The sequence below is a fragment of the Canis aureus genome, chromosome 26, assembly GCF_053574225.1.
Source record: "Canis aureus isolate CA01 chromosome 26, VMU_Caureus_v.1.0, whole genome shotgun sequence".
NCBI classification, from domain to species: Eukaryota; Metazoa; Chordata; class Mammalia; order Carnivora; family Canidae; genus Canis; species Canis aureus.
In genome coordinates, this window is record NC_135636.1 from 43,379,725 (window position 1) to 43,395,483 (window position 15,759).

The 15,759-nt window shown below is 44.6% G+C and overlaps 1 protein-coding gene across 2 annotated transcripts in view; it reads right to left on the reverse strand.

Annotated features, from left to right (window-relative positions):
- Nucleotides 1–15,759, reverse strand: part of ATP9A (ATPase phospholipid transporting 9A) — a 132,282-nt gene that overhangs the window by 77,895 nt on the left and 38,628 nt on the right. For both annotated transcript variants that reach the window (XM_077873593.1, XM_077873595.1), the window contains exons 4-6: nt 15,240–15,348; nt 1,488–1,546; nt 136–187 (exon numbers count right to left, since the gene is read on the reverse strand). In XM_077873593.1, the coding sequence (XP_077729719.1) occupies nt 136–187; nt 1,488–1,546; nt 15,240–15,348 (220 nt within the window). The remainder of the gene's footprint in view (nt 1–135; nt 188–1,487; nt 1,547–15,239; nt 15,349–15,759) is intronic.

Consider the following 15,759-nt stretch of genomic DNA (forward strand, 5'->3'; position numbering starts at 1 on the left):
TAAAAGAGATGTTTTTGATTTGCCTCCATGGCTCCGAAATGATCATCTACTTCTGTTCCATTTTCAAATGATTATTTTGCCAAATTACCACTGAAAGGTTAATGGTTATTTTCAAAATTGATCCCAGATGTTTACCGTTTTTTTCTGATGTCCTCAGGAAGATCATGTCAGCAGGGACCCGCTGGTTCTGTGTAATGAAAAGAAAGACTGTTACGGTGAATAGCTGTGTGTGGGGTTTCCGCTCCCCGCCCCCGGGGCCCCTCGGCGGGGAGGGGGGCCACCGAGACCCACAGCCTCATTCACGTCTCTGCCTTTGTCACAGACAGATTTGAGGATTTATTTTGTTTTGAATCCGAAAAATCTTGCACGCTGCTGTTACTTGACTAATCCCCGATTGAAATCTTATCTCGGAAAGAGAGCTGCTAGTTTTCTGGAGAATCCAACCATCACCTCCTGAAATTCCAGCCAGAAGGGCCGGGGCCCTACAGCCGGCGACCCTCGCTGGCCCTCTTCCAGGCGGTCTGCTGAAACCAAAGACACACACACGCTCCGCTCACGCTTTCTGCTCCTACCAATTTTCTGGCTTGATGTTTGGCTTTGAGTGGAATTTTAATAAGGAAGTCAAGTAGTAAGGAGCAACAAAAGCCATTCTCCATGTAAGCCAACGGCAGCCCCGATTTAATTATGAACAGAAAAGTATGTAATAACATAAAGGGTTTGTGTGGTTCTTCAGAGCTGCCACCCAGAAGAGCTTCACTTTACCTCAAATCGACTTTGAGTTCTTGGATTTAATCCTTTTAAGAGAGCATAGTTCACTTCCTACAGAAACAAGTTACCATACAATCCTTTTCTAATCAAATATTATTCCAAGCCTCTGCAGGGCCACCCCCAAAACCCACTGCCTTCCAAACAGGCGGCAAAAAGAGATGTGAGTGTTTGCTGAAGTCACAAATGTATTAATGGCGCTATTTTTTAAAAACGCATTTTCAGGCCTTCTTATTATTCTCACATTATACTTCATCCCTGCTCCCTACGAAATGACAGGAAAACACGATGTTTAAGTCAAAGAACGCAAACTAAAATTGCTCAAATGGTAAATGACAAATATTTCTATATGCATATGCAGCAAGCAAACTTCTAGGAAAGATTTTATGGCAAGTTTTTTTTTTCTTTTTTTTGCTTTTTTTCTTTTTAAAGACACCAAAACAAATACATCAAATACAAAATCAAAATTTGTACTTGTGTTTTGTAAGCAGAATTTTTGGCTAACCAGCATACGTACACTTGAAAAAGTATTCTTTGTGGGTGTCTCATGGCAAAGAAATCTTCCTCCCCAGGCAAAGCTGTAGGAGAGAATCCCAAAAAGCTTACATTGAGTTCATCTACCAGATAAACAAATTACATGCGAGGATTTATGAAGTGGCTCAATGACTTCCCATTTACACACTCACACAGCAACCACTCACAAACCACAGGATCCCACCTACCTTCTCAACGATGATAAGATCTCCAACCTGGATGTTGGAGCTCTTCACCTTCACCGTCCCTGCAAGGAAAGAGGTCTAAGATACATCATGTATGAATGCGTTTCAAGTCCTCGTGCCTTTGTAGAGTGCCCACGAGCCTGCGAGGTCAACATGGCACACCCAGAAGGATGTCTCTCCCTGGCCCAGCCAAGCTCATCAGCATCGCCTGCCTCTCCAGGGAGAGATTCAGCTGCTACAGAGATGACTCCAGGAATGAATCCCCACCTCTGAGAGCCCAGGGGCATCTCACCCACTCACAGAAGGCCTTCTGTGTTAATGGCACCTTAGAGGCTTTTCTGAGTTGGTACCGTGAGATTCATTCAACCTCAAAACCAAAGAAAGCAAAAAACAACACAGAAAAGGGGAATAAAATTAAGAGTCAGATCCATGGACAGAAGGCCAACTCTCTCTCTCTTTTTTTTTAAGATTTTATTTATTTGAGAGTGGGGGAGAGCGAGCGAGCACGTGTGCACACTTGTGTGGGGCGAGAGGCAGAGGGAGAAATTCACAAGCAGACTCTGCTGAGCATGGAGCCCAACGACAATGTGGGGCTTCATCTCGTGACCTGGAGATCATGACCAGGGCCGAGATCATGAGATCACGCTAAACTGACCGAGCCACCCCGACCCCCTGAGAAGGTCAACTCTTAATTTTCGAAACCACTGAAAAGAAAGAAGTCATCCTGAAATGATTGATTTTTTTTGAAATTTGTGGTTGCTATATATTTTATGTGATTATGATCAGACCACACAACTTCAGCTTAATGTTTATCTAGATAAACAGGAACAGCTAACAGTGAACACTACACCTGCAATAAGCACTGTATATATAGTGACACAGGGACAGCTTCCTTTAGTTTTCACATTGACCATCAGAAACGGGTATTATCGTCTGAAGTTTTCAGACAAAGGAAGTAGGATCGGACCTGTGCCATCCCCACCTCACTCCCCAGCCTCACAGTTAGAACAGGTCAGTCACACCCCTATCTGACTCCAGAGCATGAATTAAAAAACAAACAAACAAACAAACAAAAAACACAGTGAGTTCAGTTCAACACCACAAAACATTTACTGAGTGCTATGTCATGGGAATTCAAAGATGCAAGACAGTCCCCTTATCCTAGAAAAAAATGCTTGGTCTCCAGCAGGAGTCAACAAACATGTGCTGGTGAGGGGTCAAGGCAGTGAACACTTTAGGTTTTGTAGGCCAAGAGGCAAGGTTCCAACTCTGCCAACAATCATTCCCCATCAAAGGCTAAGAACTATTCTTAGCAACCAGGCCATACCAAAACAAACAAAACAAACAGAAAAAAATGGTGGGCTGAATTTGGCTCCCAGGCTGTAGTTTGCAAACCCATGAGCTGGTAAGAAAAAGAGCCAGACAGATGCTGTTAGCACAAAATAGTGTGTAAAATAATGCAGGTGAGTCCAGGGTGCTAAGGAACAGAAAGGAGGGATATCTTCCCTTTGGAAGAGGACCTAGAAGACTGCTCAGCATACAGAAGTTTCCTGATCATGAATTCAACATTGAAGCACCATTTGCTGAATGCCTGGTGTAGGCCAGGTGATCCAGAGGTGGGGGATACAGGGAACTCACATCCCCATGGAAGGAAGGAGGCAACAAGTAAACAATAAATGAAGGGATGGGGAAAGGGAGCTGCCAACATACACTCTGCAAGAGAGGTGAGACGGCAATTGGCCAGATAAAGGACACTGGTTACCAGTAACCCATGAAAGGAAAGCATGAGATGGGAGAAAGTGGTGCATGTGAGTAGTCTATGTGTTGTGTGTGGCTACAGGTTGCACCTCCTTCAGCAGAGCCAGAAGCACCGCATGGAAGACAGGGACAGTGAGAGACAAAATTGGAAGGGCCAGTCAGTCCTATGAACAAGCCCGGGGAGGAGATGGGCCTTGATTCTGGTGATGGGTCAAATTCTTGCACAAGGGAGCAATACCATGAAATCTTAATGTCATTGGCTTTTCATAAAAAGCCCATTTAACCTACAAACGTTCAGCCGAGAAAGAAAGGAAGTAAAGAGGACTCTCAAGCCTCCTCAGTAAAGTATAATTTTATCCAGCAATGAGAGCAAAAGTGGGATGGGAATCATGAATCTTCTATTCCCTCCCTGTACTCATTCATTCAACAAAAACCCAACATTCACAAAGTAGGATTGCTAGCTTGAGCTTCTTTACTTTTACGAAGCACTCAAAGACACTAATGAAACCATGAGTGTACGGCTCCAGGCTTTCGGAGTTTTTCACAGTAACATATACTTTTCACATAATTCAATGTGTCTTTTTATTTTTTTTAAAGATTTTATTTATTTATTCATAGAGACGCAGAGAGAGAGGCAGAGACACAGGCAGAGGGAGAAGCAGGCTCCATGCAGGGAGCCCACGTGGGACTCGATCCAGGGTCTCCAGGATCACGCCCTGGGCTGCAGGCGGCGCTAAACCACTGCGCCACCGGGGCTGCCCCAATGTGTCTTTTTAATAATTTACAACTGTCAAGATTTTCCGTAGCATTCCAATTATTTCTGGTGAAACAACTTTTTCAAATAGGTTGCATAGGGTTTGATTTTAATTAATTCTTGCATTCAATTAAATTTTGTCATGGTAGCAGTCAGTAGAACTGGCACTAGAATGAAGGCACACAAACACTAATAATGACTTCTAGACAGAACACAGCAAGTGGTGATGAACTGGACCAACCCTCGGTTGTTCTGTGGACTTCTAGACTCTCCCAGTTTGGGCATCTCTCTCACTACAACGTGAGTGTTTCACGTGCCTCGTTTTCACCAAACCCAGGACTAAATTCAAATCACGGGCCTGAGCCCTAGCCTGCTAGAGACAGAACAAGAGCCTCAAAGTGTTCATTATGTCAAAACATGTGCAGAGGGAATGGACGACATCTACCAATCCAGAGTCAGAGCATTAGAAATGGGGGAAGAGAGGGAGGCCTGGGTGGCTCGGTCAGTCAAGCATCTGCTTTTAACTCAGATCATGATCTGGGGTCCTGGAATCGAGCCCCGTTGGGCTCCCTGCTCAGCGGGGAGCCTGCTTTTCCCTCTTCCTCTGCCCCTCCCCTGCCCTGCTCATGCTCTATTGTTCTCATGCTCTCTCTCCAATAAATAAAATAAAATCTTAAAAAAGAAAAAAAAATGGGGGAAGAGAGAGGGCCCAATGTACAGAATTCTTTTCCTGCCTGAACTTTCTTCTGGTCCCACTAGGGGGCAACAAAAAACATATGCTTGGACACGCTCCCCTTGTGGGGGGCGTTTATGGAGGCGTTGCTGGAAGGAAGGAAGATCATAAATTCAACGTGGCCCTCTGTGCCAATGAATGTTTCCTTCACCTGAGCTCGCCCTGGCGCTCCCAAACATAAATTTACACATTGTCTTCGGTTTTATTACAAAAATTGAAGCTGGTGCCCTGACCCAAATGATCCTTGAGTCTGTGTTCCAACCTTCAAGACCTGGCTACAGGTCTTCTATTTAACTCAAAGAGAAATATGCATGTGAAGTCTTGTTAAATCATAACCATATAGGTACACGTGTGGATGTTGGCAGGGCAGACCAATTCAGGAGGATTGTGCTGGAGGACCTGGAGAGGGAGTCTTTCTGGGGACACAGGGAATCTACCCCTTTCTCTGGCACACATACTTTCTAAATTCTTCACAGTGATTTTTTTTTATTATTATTATTAGCATGAGGTGCTCTTCTAATAAGAAAAAAAAAGAATAATAAATTAAATTAGCTCAAACTTCTCAGTGACCAGACCCAGATCTTTCCCTTGTACCGCGGAGTCATGATTTATGATCAGTTAATGTGAACTCTGCCTCCCCCGTCCATCTGCTCTACCTCAACAAAAACCCCTTTTAATCCGCTGTGCTTGCAGAGCAGATCCTGACTAGGGCCAGCAGGCCGATCCCTCACACAAGCTCTCCTACTGTATCTGTCTCAGCCAGCAGGCTCCGTCTCGGGGAAGAGGGCGGCGGGAGCCACGCGGCCTAGAGGCCCCTTGATTTCCTAGCCATGGCTCCCTTGTTAGCATATGGGTATTGGGGTGGGGGTGGGGGGATCCTGCAGCTTCAACAAAGGGGGATCCTCAGACTCTCCCACTCTATCAAGCTCACCGCACAGCCCTGACCATAAACTTGGATCCCCCTGCCCACTGTGCCATTTGCTGGCGATCGAAAACGTGAGGTTCAGGCCTAGGTGCAGGACACCTGGTCAGCGTGTGTCCGTGTGTGTTCTGAATGAAGAACATACATAAAACCAGAAGAGCGAAAAGCAGAAAAAGTGGCAGGAAGAAAAGAGAAGGGAAAGCAGATACCAGTACAGCTGTTCTACCGTCTACCGTCGACTGGGCTTTCCGCCAGGTACCACGGTCGGCTGTGGACGTGTGAATAAAGGCCCTCGCAGTGGCCAGGCTGCCGGGGCCAGGGTGGTGGGGGGAAGCGGGAGAAAAAGGGGACAAAGGGAGCCTGACTCATGCTGGCATTTCAGGGGCTGGGATGAAGTCGCTGAATGAAAAACACTTCAGATTGCGGAGAGGGCTCCAAACACATGTCTAAACTTACATTAACCGCCAATTCTGAATTTTCTACAGACTTCTTGCAAAAGAAAGAGCAAGATGCTGATGCTCTCTGGCAGAGCTCCTCGTCTACCTAACAAAAACAGCACATCTCCAGCGAGTATCACCCATCTCCAAAGAGAGGACAGTCCCCTACTGCCCATCCTCCGACTGGAAGAAAATACTCTCCCAACACCCCACTGAGAAGTCAGCAGACACGCTTCCCAAGCCCCTCTTCTTCCCTTCCCTTCTTCCTTTCACCTTCCTTGAGGTTCCTAAGGTGGAAGGCGAGGTAGCCCCCCTGGGTGAGCGACCTGTGTATTCACCACGGGCACCCCCCTCAGGTGAATGACCTGTTGTCATCTTAAAATTCTTAATAACTTTTCAACAAGGGGCCCTTGCAGTCTCATTTTGCACGGGGTCCCACAAATGACGTAGCTGCCTGTGAACAAAAGTCGAACACCCAGGAACATCTTCAGTACACGGTGCACAGGAAAGCCTGGCCCCCTTCCGAGAACTGGACGCCACAGCACTTCCCTCCCCCCAGACCACTCTTCTCTTCTGCTTCCTCTAACACCCAGCCTCCCACCTCCAGCCTCTGGGATTTTTAGATACATTTGCAGAAACTTTACAGAAGTTGGCTAAGAGATTTTTACAGAGGTTAAGTGGAAAACTGTCTGCTGGCCACATCCTAAATCATTAAATGCCTTCTATAAAATAAATTTATCCCTTTCGGCTTTCGACACTTTACCCGAGTCACCTCTGAGCCAGAGTTTATAACAGGGAACAAAATTCCAATTACAAGAGCTGTTTATTTCTGTAGAGATGGACCCCAAGCCTTTCATAAGCAAAGCTATTGAGCCCAAACCATGCTTTTCATGGATGACAGCTTCAGAATAAGAGCAGTTTGTCTACATTGCAGGGAGAAACCAGATGTTTCCCTTGAGTCGAAACAAGCAAATGACAATTCAGTCAAACGGCGGAACAGCCCGCAAAAAAAAAAGAGAATTTTTAAAAATAAATTCCGGGGCACTAGTATGTGTGGGCCTCTGTTTTGACCCCAAACACCTCCAGCCCTACTTCTATTTTTCATCGTGCATGCAGGACATTGATTGCTTCTGGAGAGCTTGAGCAGCAATCTCTATGCACCAACCCTGGTTAATGGATTACTCTTGAGCTCACACTCTGTGACAGTGATGAGTTGTAAATTCTACAGCGTGTGTACATTTCCTGGGGTTGACATTAAAACGCCTCTGCAGACCCAGCAGAGTTCATAGGTTTAAAGTTGAAATTTTCATATTCCAAGAGACTTGTCTGCATTCCCCAGAGCCTAAGAAAAGACTTATTTGAAAACAGGCAAAGGGTTGAAAAGTATTATTATAAATTCCACGGCCGCTTCCTGGGGCTTTTGTTTAAAATAGGGGGAACTTAAAAAAGAAAGGCTGAGGCTTAAATGTAACAAGTTTATACCCAACAGAGGCTTTTAAAATAAATATATAAATGGTCCTCCCTGCTTCTGGTGCCCAATAATGAAGAAACAGACCCACACCCCGGTGGTGGGGGAGGGAATACCTTTTGGGAAAGATAACAGTGCGATGTGCATGTGAGATTGTTTTGGAGGTTTTGGGGGGTTTTTTTGTTTTGTTTTTTTGTTTTTTAATTAATAGATCAGTTCACCAACGATTTGTAATAAAGTGAAACTGAGTACTTTGAAAAAACAAAGAAATGTATGAGTCTGAAACAACTTTGCCTCTGTCGGAGAACGTGTGAGAAAATGTCTGGCAAGATCTGTCTTAAAGGAGACTTGTAAAAACGAATGCTCTGAATCTCTTTTTTTTTTTTTTTTTTAAGATTTTATCTATTTATTCATGAGAGACACAGAGACACAGAGACATAGGCAGAGGGAGAAGCAGGCTCCCTCCAAGGAGCCTGATGTGGGGACTCGATCCTGGGACTCCAGGATCACGCCCTGGGCCAAAGGCAGTCACTCAACTGCTGAGCCACCCAGGCATCCCTGAATGCTCTGAATCTTAATGAGAGAAGTTTGGGCAGAGGAATTCTCCGCTTCCTGAACCATCTTTGAGTTCCTTGGCAAAGGACTTTTGCAGTGCTTTTACTGCAGTTAATATCAAAAAAGACCATCACTGTATTTCTCTTCTCTAAAAAAAAAAAAAAAAAGAAAACAAAGACGTCCCATCAGGCCAGGGACAGCTTAGTGTTGGGCACCTTACAGATTTGACCTTTACTTCCAGCCCAGAGGCCTCAGCTGCAACCAAGTCACGCCAGGTCCTTGATGGGGGCCCAGGAGTCTAAGAGTGTGATCCCCCTCTTTGCATTTACTGGAGCGGGAGGTACTATGTACTACAGCAGCACTGTATGTCTCGCACCTGGCACTGTTCAATCCAGATGTCAGTTGAGAAGGGAAGTCAGTTGGGAATATCCCAGAAGTCTGGAACTGGGGGTCCCAGTGATCAATACAAGTTCTACCTGGTGAATGTCGATTACAGCAAACTGAAGAGGGCCCAGACTCCTAAATGAAATGCTTCACTCTAAAGATGCTTAGAAGGAAGGTCTTCCGGAAGCCAGCTGCACGATTTTCCACTTACCCAGGAAATATTTTCCCTCTAAATGCCTAAACCATGTTGGTGTATTGTCTTGGGGGTGACACTGATTAATAAATATCTGAAACTTAAAACAAATAAAACTTTAAAAATAAATAAATAAAATAAAAAAGTATAAAACATACCTTAGTGTTCTCTCACTTTGACAACACAAATGGTACTTATGTTTAAGAATACAGAGTTTCAGTTTAGTTAACGCACGAGCTAAACACTGCCCCATTAATGAACACATGCAATTTCCCTACACTAGCCTACTTTCTCCTGATAAACTCCAACGGGATAAAACTGCCAAAGAGAAAAACACCTACATCCTTTGACCTCAAAATTCAGTCATATGAACCGTAATCTTAAATAATAGTCCAAAAATAGATCTTGAATTAAATTGGAAAAAAAAAGATACCACTCTTAAGAGGAGGTGAGGTCCTGAGGTTATTCTGTACCTGGGAAAGGGTGAGCAGAGCACCTGGAAAGATGGACAACTACCTGAGAAAAAAGATAGATACCAGCTGGTCGTTAACACCACATGGTACTCCAAAACTGAAGATGGGAAGGATTCTCTCCATTTCATGGAGACCTTCAGCTTATGACTTCTGGCTCTCAATGTGTCCAGATGTCCCCAGCAGGAAAGAAGCACCAGCACTTGTGCTAATTGTACCTCTGTTTGCACTTTCTTTCAAAGCTAATTATCCGCGTGCCTCTTTTAGCCCAGGATCACAGGTTAGTCTGGGAAAACATTCCTGGTTAGAAGACCCTCAGAATTCCTCTGGTGAAAATGCAAATCCGACTGCCCTCACCACCTGTGATAATCCAGGCGAACCCCTCCAGCCTCAGAATTAAACTTCTGGTTTGGGCAAAGCACACAGAAAGAGAAACAATCCATTTACTAATTATTCCTTCCTCATTCAACCCCAATCTCTGCCAGTAATCAGACGTTTTGCTGGGTCTACTCCCAAGTCAAGAACCCTGTCATCTGGGGCACCTGGGTTGAGTGTTTGCCTTTGGCTCAGGTCTTGGCCCTGGGGTCCTGGAATGAAGTGCCGCATTGGGCTCCCTGTGGGGAGCCTGCTTCTCTCTCTGCCTCTCTTTGTGTCTCTCATGAGTGAATAAATAAAATCTTAAAAAAAAAAAAAAAAAAAAAAAAAACCCTGTCTTCTTTGACTTTGGTATTTCTAGTACCTCTGAATGCTGCCAGAGAAGACAGCCCTATAAAACTCCTAAGAACCTCCCTCGGCTCTCTGATCATGTTACAAATGTGGATTTCAAGGAGAAGGAGAGGGGACACTTATTTATCTGAAAGCATGATCCCTACTGAGCTTTCAACAACTTTGTCTAAAAATAAGCTTATCCATCCCAGAAAGGATGCTTGGGACGCCTGGGTGGCTCAGTCTGTTAAGCATCTGATTCCTGATTTAGGCTCAGCTCGTCATCCCGCTGGTCCTGATATCAAACCCGGTTGGGCTCCACGCTCAGTAGGGAGTCTGCTTGAGATTCTCTCCCTCTGCCCCTGCCCCTACTCTCCCTTCTACTAAATCAATAAATCTTAAAAAAAAAAAAAAAGAGGATACTGGATTAATAGATTCCTTTGGACTCAGAAACATGTTTTAAAATAATTTAAATCTAAAACCCCTCCTGTAGCATATGTGCTAAGGCTGAACATCACAGCTATTGGTGAGATATTCCAACTCCTGGCACATTGTAGGTGCCTGGACCTAAAGGCTTAGGATGTGCATTCAGATAAGCCAAGGTTCGAGTCACAGCCCCACCCTTACTGAGCTGAGATGAGGCACCTTCCTGGGCCCTCGCACTTTCCATCTGTAAAAGCCACCTCCACACGGCTATTTAAGAACTTACACACTAGACCTTGTCCAGCATCTATAGCTGGCTTACGGTGGGTAATCTTTCATTTTTTTCTATGGTTTTCCAATTTTGACAGAATTTTTCAAATACTTCCAATGCCGTCTACTCCCCGTAGCATGCCCTTGTACAGAGATTCCTAGACCACAGAATGAACTTTCCCACAGTGTCAGGCCCATCATTGCCTACATGGTCTTCTCCTCTGTTCTCCCAAGAAGGAGACTCAGGAAATATGGCCTAAATGGGAAGAGCAAGATAGAACCAGAATTGGGCGTAAGCAATCCACACTCCCAGCCATCACACCTGTGGCCACTGGAAGACTCTTCATGCATGTGTGATCTGGGTACTAGCATGGGGCCCCATGCTCAGAAGGCTCCTACAGGAGCCTTGGTTTCATGCTCGCCTGCTGCCATCTTGAATTCTTAATTTTTGAACAAAGGTCCCATATACTCATTTTGCATTGACCACCACAAACACGCAGCCAGTCAGTCCTGCCCTCTTCCACCCTGTAAGATTTAAGATGAGATCACTTCTTCAGAGAAGATGTATCAGCTCCTCTCTGACGGGGTCCCATAACCTCCCATGACCACTGGCTCATACTTCATTTATTCAAATCCACCAACATTTAATGGACCCCTGCTACAATACCATCCCCATTGCCTTTCTTGAGCATACAGCAACTCCCAGGCACAGTGTTACATTCTTTCATATAAGAGTTATATAGAGAGCAACTCTCAAAAGGTAGGCACTATTATTATCTCCAATTTACTGACAGGTTAAGGACCTGCCCACAGAGCAGGGTGCAGGTGGAAGCAGGACTCGTGAATCCAGGCAGAGCACAGGCTCAGAACCACTTTCTTCAACTGCCAGGCACTGTGCTGAGAACAAGGAATACAGTGATCAAGAAAGGGAACACTCTCTGTAAGAACCACCCCACTCCCACCCCTAATATAAAATTATTAGTTGCATTTTTAAATTATCTATTTAAATGTCTAGATACAGGCAGCCTGGGTGGCTCAGTGGTTTAGCGCCGCCTTTAGCCCAGGGCGTGATCCTGGAGACCCAGGATTGTGGAGCCTGCTTCTCCCTGTCTGTGTCTCTGCCTCTCTCTCTCTCATGAATAAATAAAAATCTTTAAAAATAAATAAATAAACATCTAGATACTTCACTAAATTATGAATTCCCAGAATCCCCAGCCCTGTGTTTATCTCTATAATATGGAAACTGATCGTAAACTTGAGACAGGTGGTAGTCAAAAAAATTCTTTTTTTTTTTTTTAGTCAAAAAAATTCTTAAGAAAATGAATAAAAGGTCATTTTGACATGAGGTATTAAAATACTTCAAATATTTCTTATTAAACTGTGACAAGGATATTAAAAATTAATCTAATTCGTGTGTTTTTTTAGACAACAAATTATTTGAATGAAATAAGATGATCTAAATGGAAGTAGCAATTAACCAAAAAAAACCCAAAAAAGTATCAACTATTTTTCCTCACAGTGATGAGTGCCTTACTTTCAGGGTTTTTAGTTGTTTAGAATCTACTTTTTTCTCAAAGTTTGAAATTTTTTCAATTTGATTACCATAATGCCTCTAAAACTCTGGCAAAGTCCCAACAAGAATCTGTGCCATTGGCTTTCCTAAAACCACATTAAATTCTTGTCATGAATCTAATTTTCACAAATCAGACAAACACAAATTGAGGGACAACCTACAAAGCAACCTTCCTGAAACTGGCCAGTCCTTTTCAAAATGTCAATGTCATATCAAAGAAAACGGAGGAGATCAAGGAACAAGGACAATTAAATGCCACTGGCAAACCTGTACTGATTTCTGCACCAGGAAAAAAAAAATGCTGTTTAAAACAAAATATTTTAGGCACTGGAGGGGGCGGGGGCCAAACAAACAAACAAACAAAAAAACCCAGGACATTTCAGGAACAAATCGTAAATTTTGAGTAAAGACTGCAGATTAGAGTAATAGTAATATACCAATGTTGCATCTCCTGATTTTGATAATTGTACTGTGTTATGTGAGAGAAATACCCTATTAGCAATTAAGAACTGAAGTATTTAGGGATAAAGGAAATAATGTCTGTAACTTAATTCTCTAATGAGAGAGAGAATATTAAAAGGCAAACGTGGCAAAATGTTAACAATGGATAGAAGAGCATGTGGGAGCTCACCACATGGTTTTTTAACCTTTTTTTTCCTAGTTAGAAATTATTACCCCCCAACTTTCAAAAACTATATCAGCACAAGTACTGCTATTATTAATCAGGAAATGATGCAGAAGGCAGGTTAATACTGTAGCCTGTAACCTAGCGATCGGGACTTGGTATCTTGGCTTCTAAAGGTTTCTGAACTCTAAAATACTAGTCTTAAAAAAGGAAACAGTCCTGTGTGGAGATACATACATATATTTGTTTCATTTTGCATTGAAACTTAGTAAAGGAAGACCTTGGTGAAAAGCCTCACTGGAGAAAATTAGTAAATAATTAAACAGTGAGGTCAAAAAGCCTTCTTTCTCTTCCTCTCTCTGAAATCTTCTAGTTGGGGCTTCCTTCTCTCGCCCTTCCCCACCCCCTAAAATGTATCAAATAACTAAACTCACCTCCATCACTTTCTGAGTTGACAGTTTCTTCAGTGCTTTTTTGGGGCTTTCAGAACAAATGGTCGAGCAGGGGCTGGGTTAATATTCAGAACTCTGCTCGGTTTCCCCTACTGTTGCATTGGCATGACAATGGAAACCACCGGCCACAAAAGGAGACCAACAAAGGAAGACAAGTTTTTAATGCTGGAGCCATCTGCCAATTCTCCTTAGGATCTTTCCAAGAACTGAGTGAAGATAAAGCAGGAGCTGAGAAGGGGGTCTGCAGGGGAGGGCAGAAAAATCATTCACGGGAAAAGCAATTGCAATATGAAAAGAACCAAAGAAGGTTTGGAGCCTGGATAGATGAATGAATGGAATCCCTCTAAAGAGATCCACCGTACCCTCTCGAAAGGGGCTTTTGTCGGTTGCCTAGCATTTTAAATGTTATAGTCAGAATATGTTATTAAGGGAGGATTTAATATACACGAACCACAAAAAACACCCTCCAGAGGGGTCTTCTGATTACCCACGTGGAAAGCCCAAGCCACCTGCCTTTGCAAAGATTATGCTGAGTTTTCTTTCTTTACATAGCAAAATGTCCTAAATACAGTAGTTTAGCAATAATAAAGCATTTTTATACCAACTCTACATCCCCTACCTCTCCCAGAGACTTGCAAAATGCTAAAACCACCAACTATAAAAGTCTATTTAAACACAGATTAATAAATAAACAAAAATTATTTAAACATACTAAACCGAAATACTTTCATGCCTTCTGAGGACTTTTTTTTTTTTTTTTTTTTTTTTGAGCCTAAAACATTTTCCTCCGACATTGTTCCTAGAAGGAAAACTCTATGCAAAACCCTGAAATCATGTGTGGACGCCTTCTTGGGAAGACTAAAGCATGGGAAAGCAATTCACACTTGACTCAGATACACCCTCCCTGAGACATCTATCTCATCTTTTCCAGAATTCTTAATGTCCTGAAGGTAAGGCACAGCTTTTCTCCATCTCTGCTGCTTCCTAAAACATGACTAATCACTGAATGGGATCAGTCATCTTTGGGAAATTTAGGTAACATGCTCTCATTTCTGAACACATCCTTACAGGTAATCTCCTATAGAATCTGTAGTTGAAACAAGAAGTCAACATTGGCGGCATTGCCTTGTGGGTTTTTAATGGAGTATTGTTTGTTTGTTTTTTTAATTCCAACCGATTTAAAATGCAGGCATCTTGCAAGGGATTCAACAATTAAAGACTATCTAGTTGCTTTTCTCTGGGTCTTACTATCTACACTCTCCACCTTAATTTTCAGGATTTATACAATGCCTTTCAAGGAAATCTTCACAGATACGGTGTTTATACAAATCTGGTGCCTATTTAAAAACTAATGTCGCGGGATCCCTGGGTGGCGCAGCGGTTTGGCCCCTGCCTTTGGCCCAGGGCGCAATCCTGGAGACCCGGGATCGAATCCCATGTCAGGCTCCTGGTGCATGGAGCCTGCTTCTCCCTCTGCCTGTGTCTCTGCCTCTCCTTCTGCCTGTGTCTCTGCCTCTCTCTGTGTGTGACTATCATAAATAAATAAATAAATAAATAAAATTAAAAAAAATAAAAATAAAAACTAATGTCGCAAAGTTGTAGCATTAGTTTTTGTGATGCAGAAAGAATATCTTTTAAAGCTTATCAGACAGACTTTGCAGCATCTGCGTGAGAGGAGCTGCCTCCTTCCCTCCCCAGTCACCCCAGGGACAGCAACGGGACAGGGTTAGCCAGAAGAGGATGCCCAAAAAACAAAATTTAATTCCAGGTTGACGCCGCACAAGTAAGCCAACGACAGGCCCAGCTCTACGAAAGACCGTGGCAGCCTGGGGGACAGAGGCCTCTGAGCCCCAGGCACATGGTGGCCTCCCTGGTGCGAGCAACTGAGTGACTGCCCCACCCCGCAGTGTCCACACACCCACCGGCCCCGGGGCCTAGAACTCTGCTCCCTGTCAGTGGCCCGTGATGGAGCTGCAACCCTGGGGCCCAGGCCGGGTGGCAGGAGGTGGCCCTGGGGGAGCGGGGAGGCTGACCTCTCGCCGTGAGCCGGCTGTAGACCTGACAGTTGACCTCCCTGTCGCGCACATAGCATCGGATCTCCTCCACTGCCTCCCGGATGACGGTGACAGCCAGCACGAAGCCCTGTGGAGAGAGGGGGGAGAGGGTGAGGCCTGCTGAAAGCGACCTTCCTCTTCTGGTGCCGGGGACAGAAGAGGCCAGAGGCCGCACAGGAGGGCGGCAGGGCAGGGCCTGCGATCGCCCCCAGCGCGCCAGCAAGCCCACTTCTCCGACCCCTCCTGCACCCTGACACACCTCTGCAAGGGCGTCCCTGTTCAGCACTGCCACACGGTTTCGGAGAGGAGAAGGGTGGCCCGTCCACAGGCAACGGCAGGGTGACGGTGCCCGCTAACATGCTTGCCTCGCGAGGCACGTGCGGGGCGTCCTTGGCAGCGTGCTACATCCCCTCGACCCTACGCTCGGGCCTGCTGAGCCGGAGCCTCGGAAGCACCGAAAGGTTAGGTCATCTTGCCCAAGGACGTGAAGCTCCCAAGT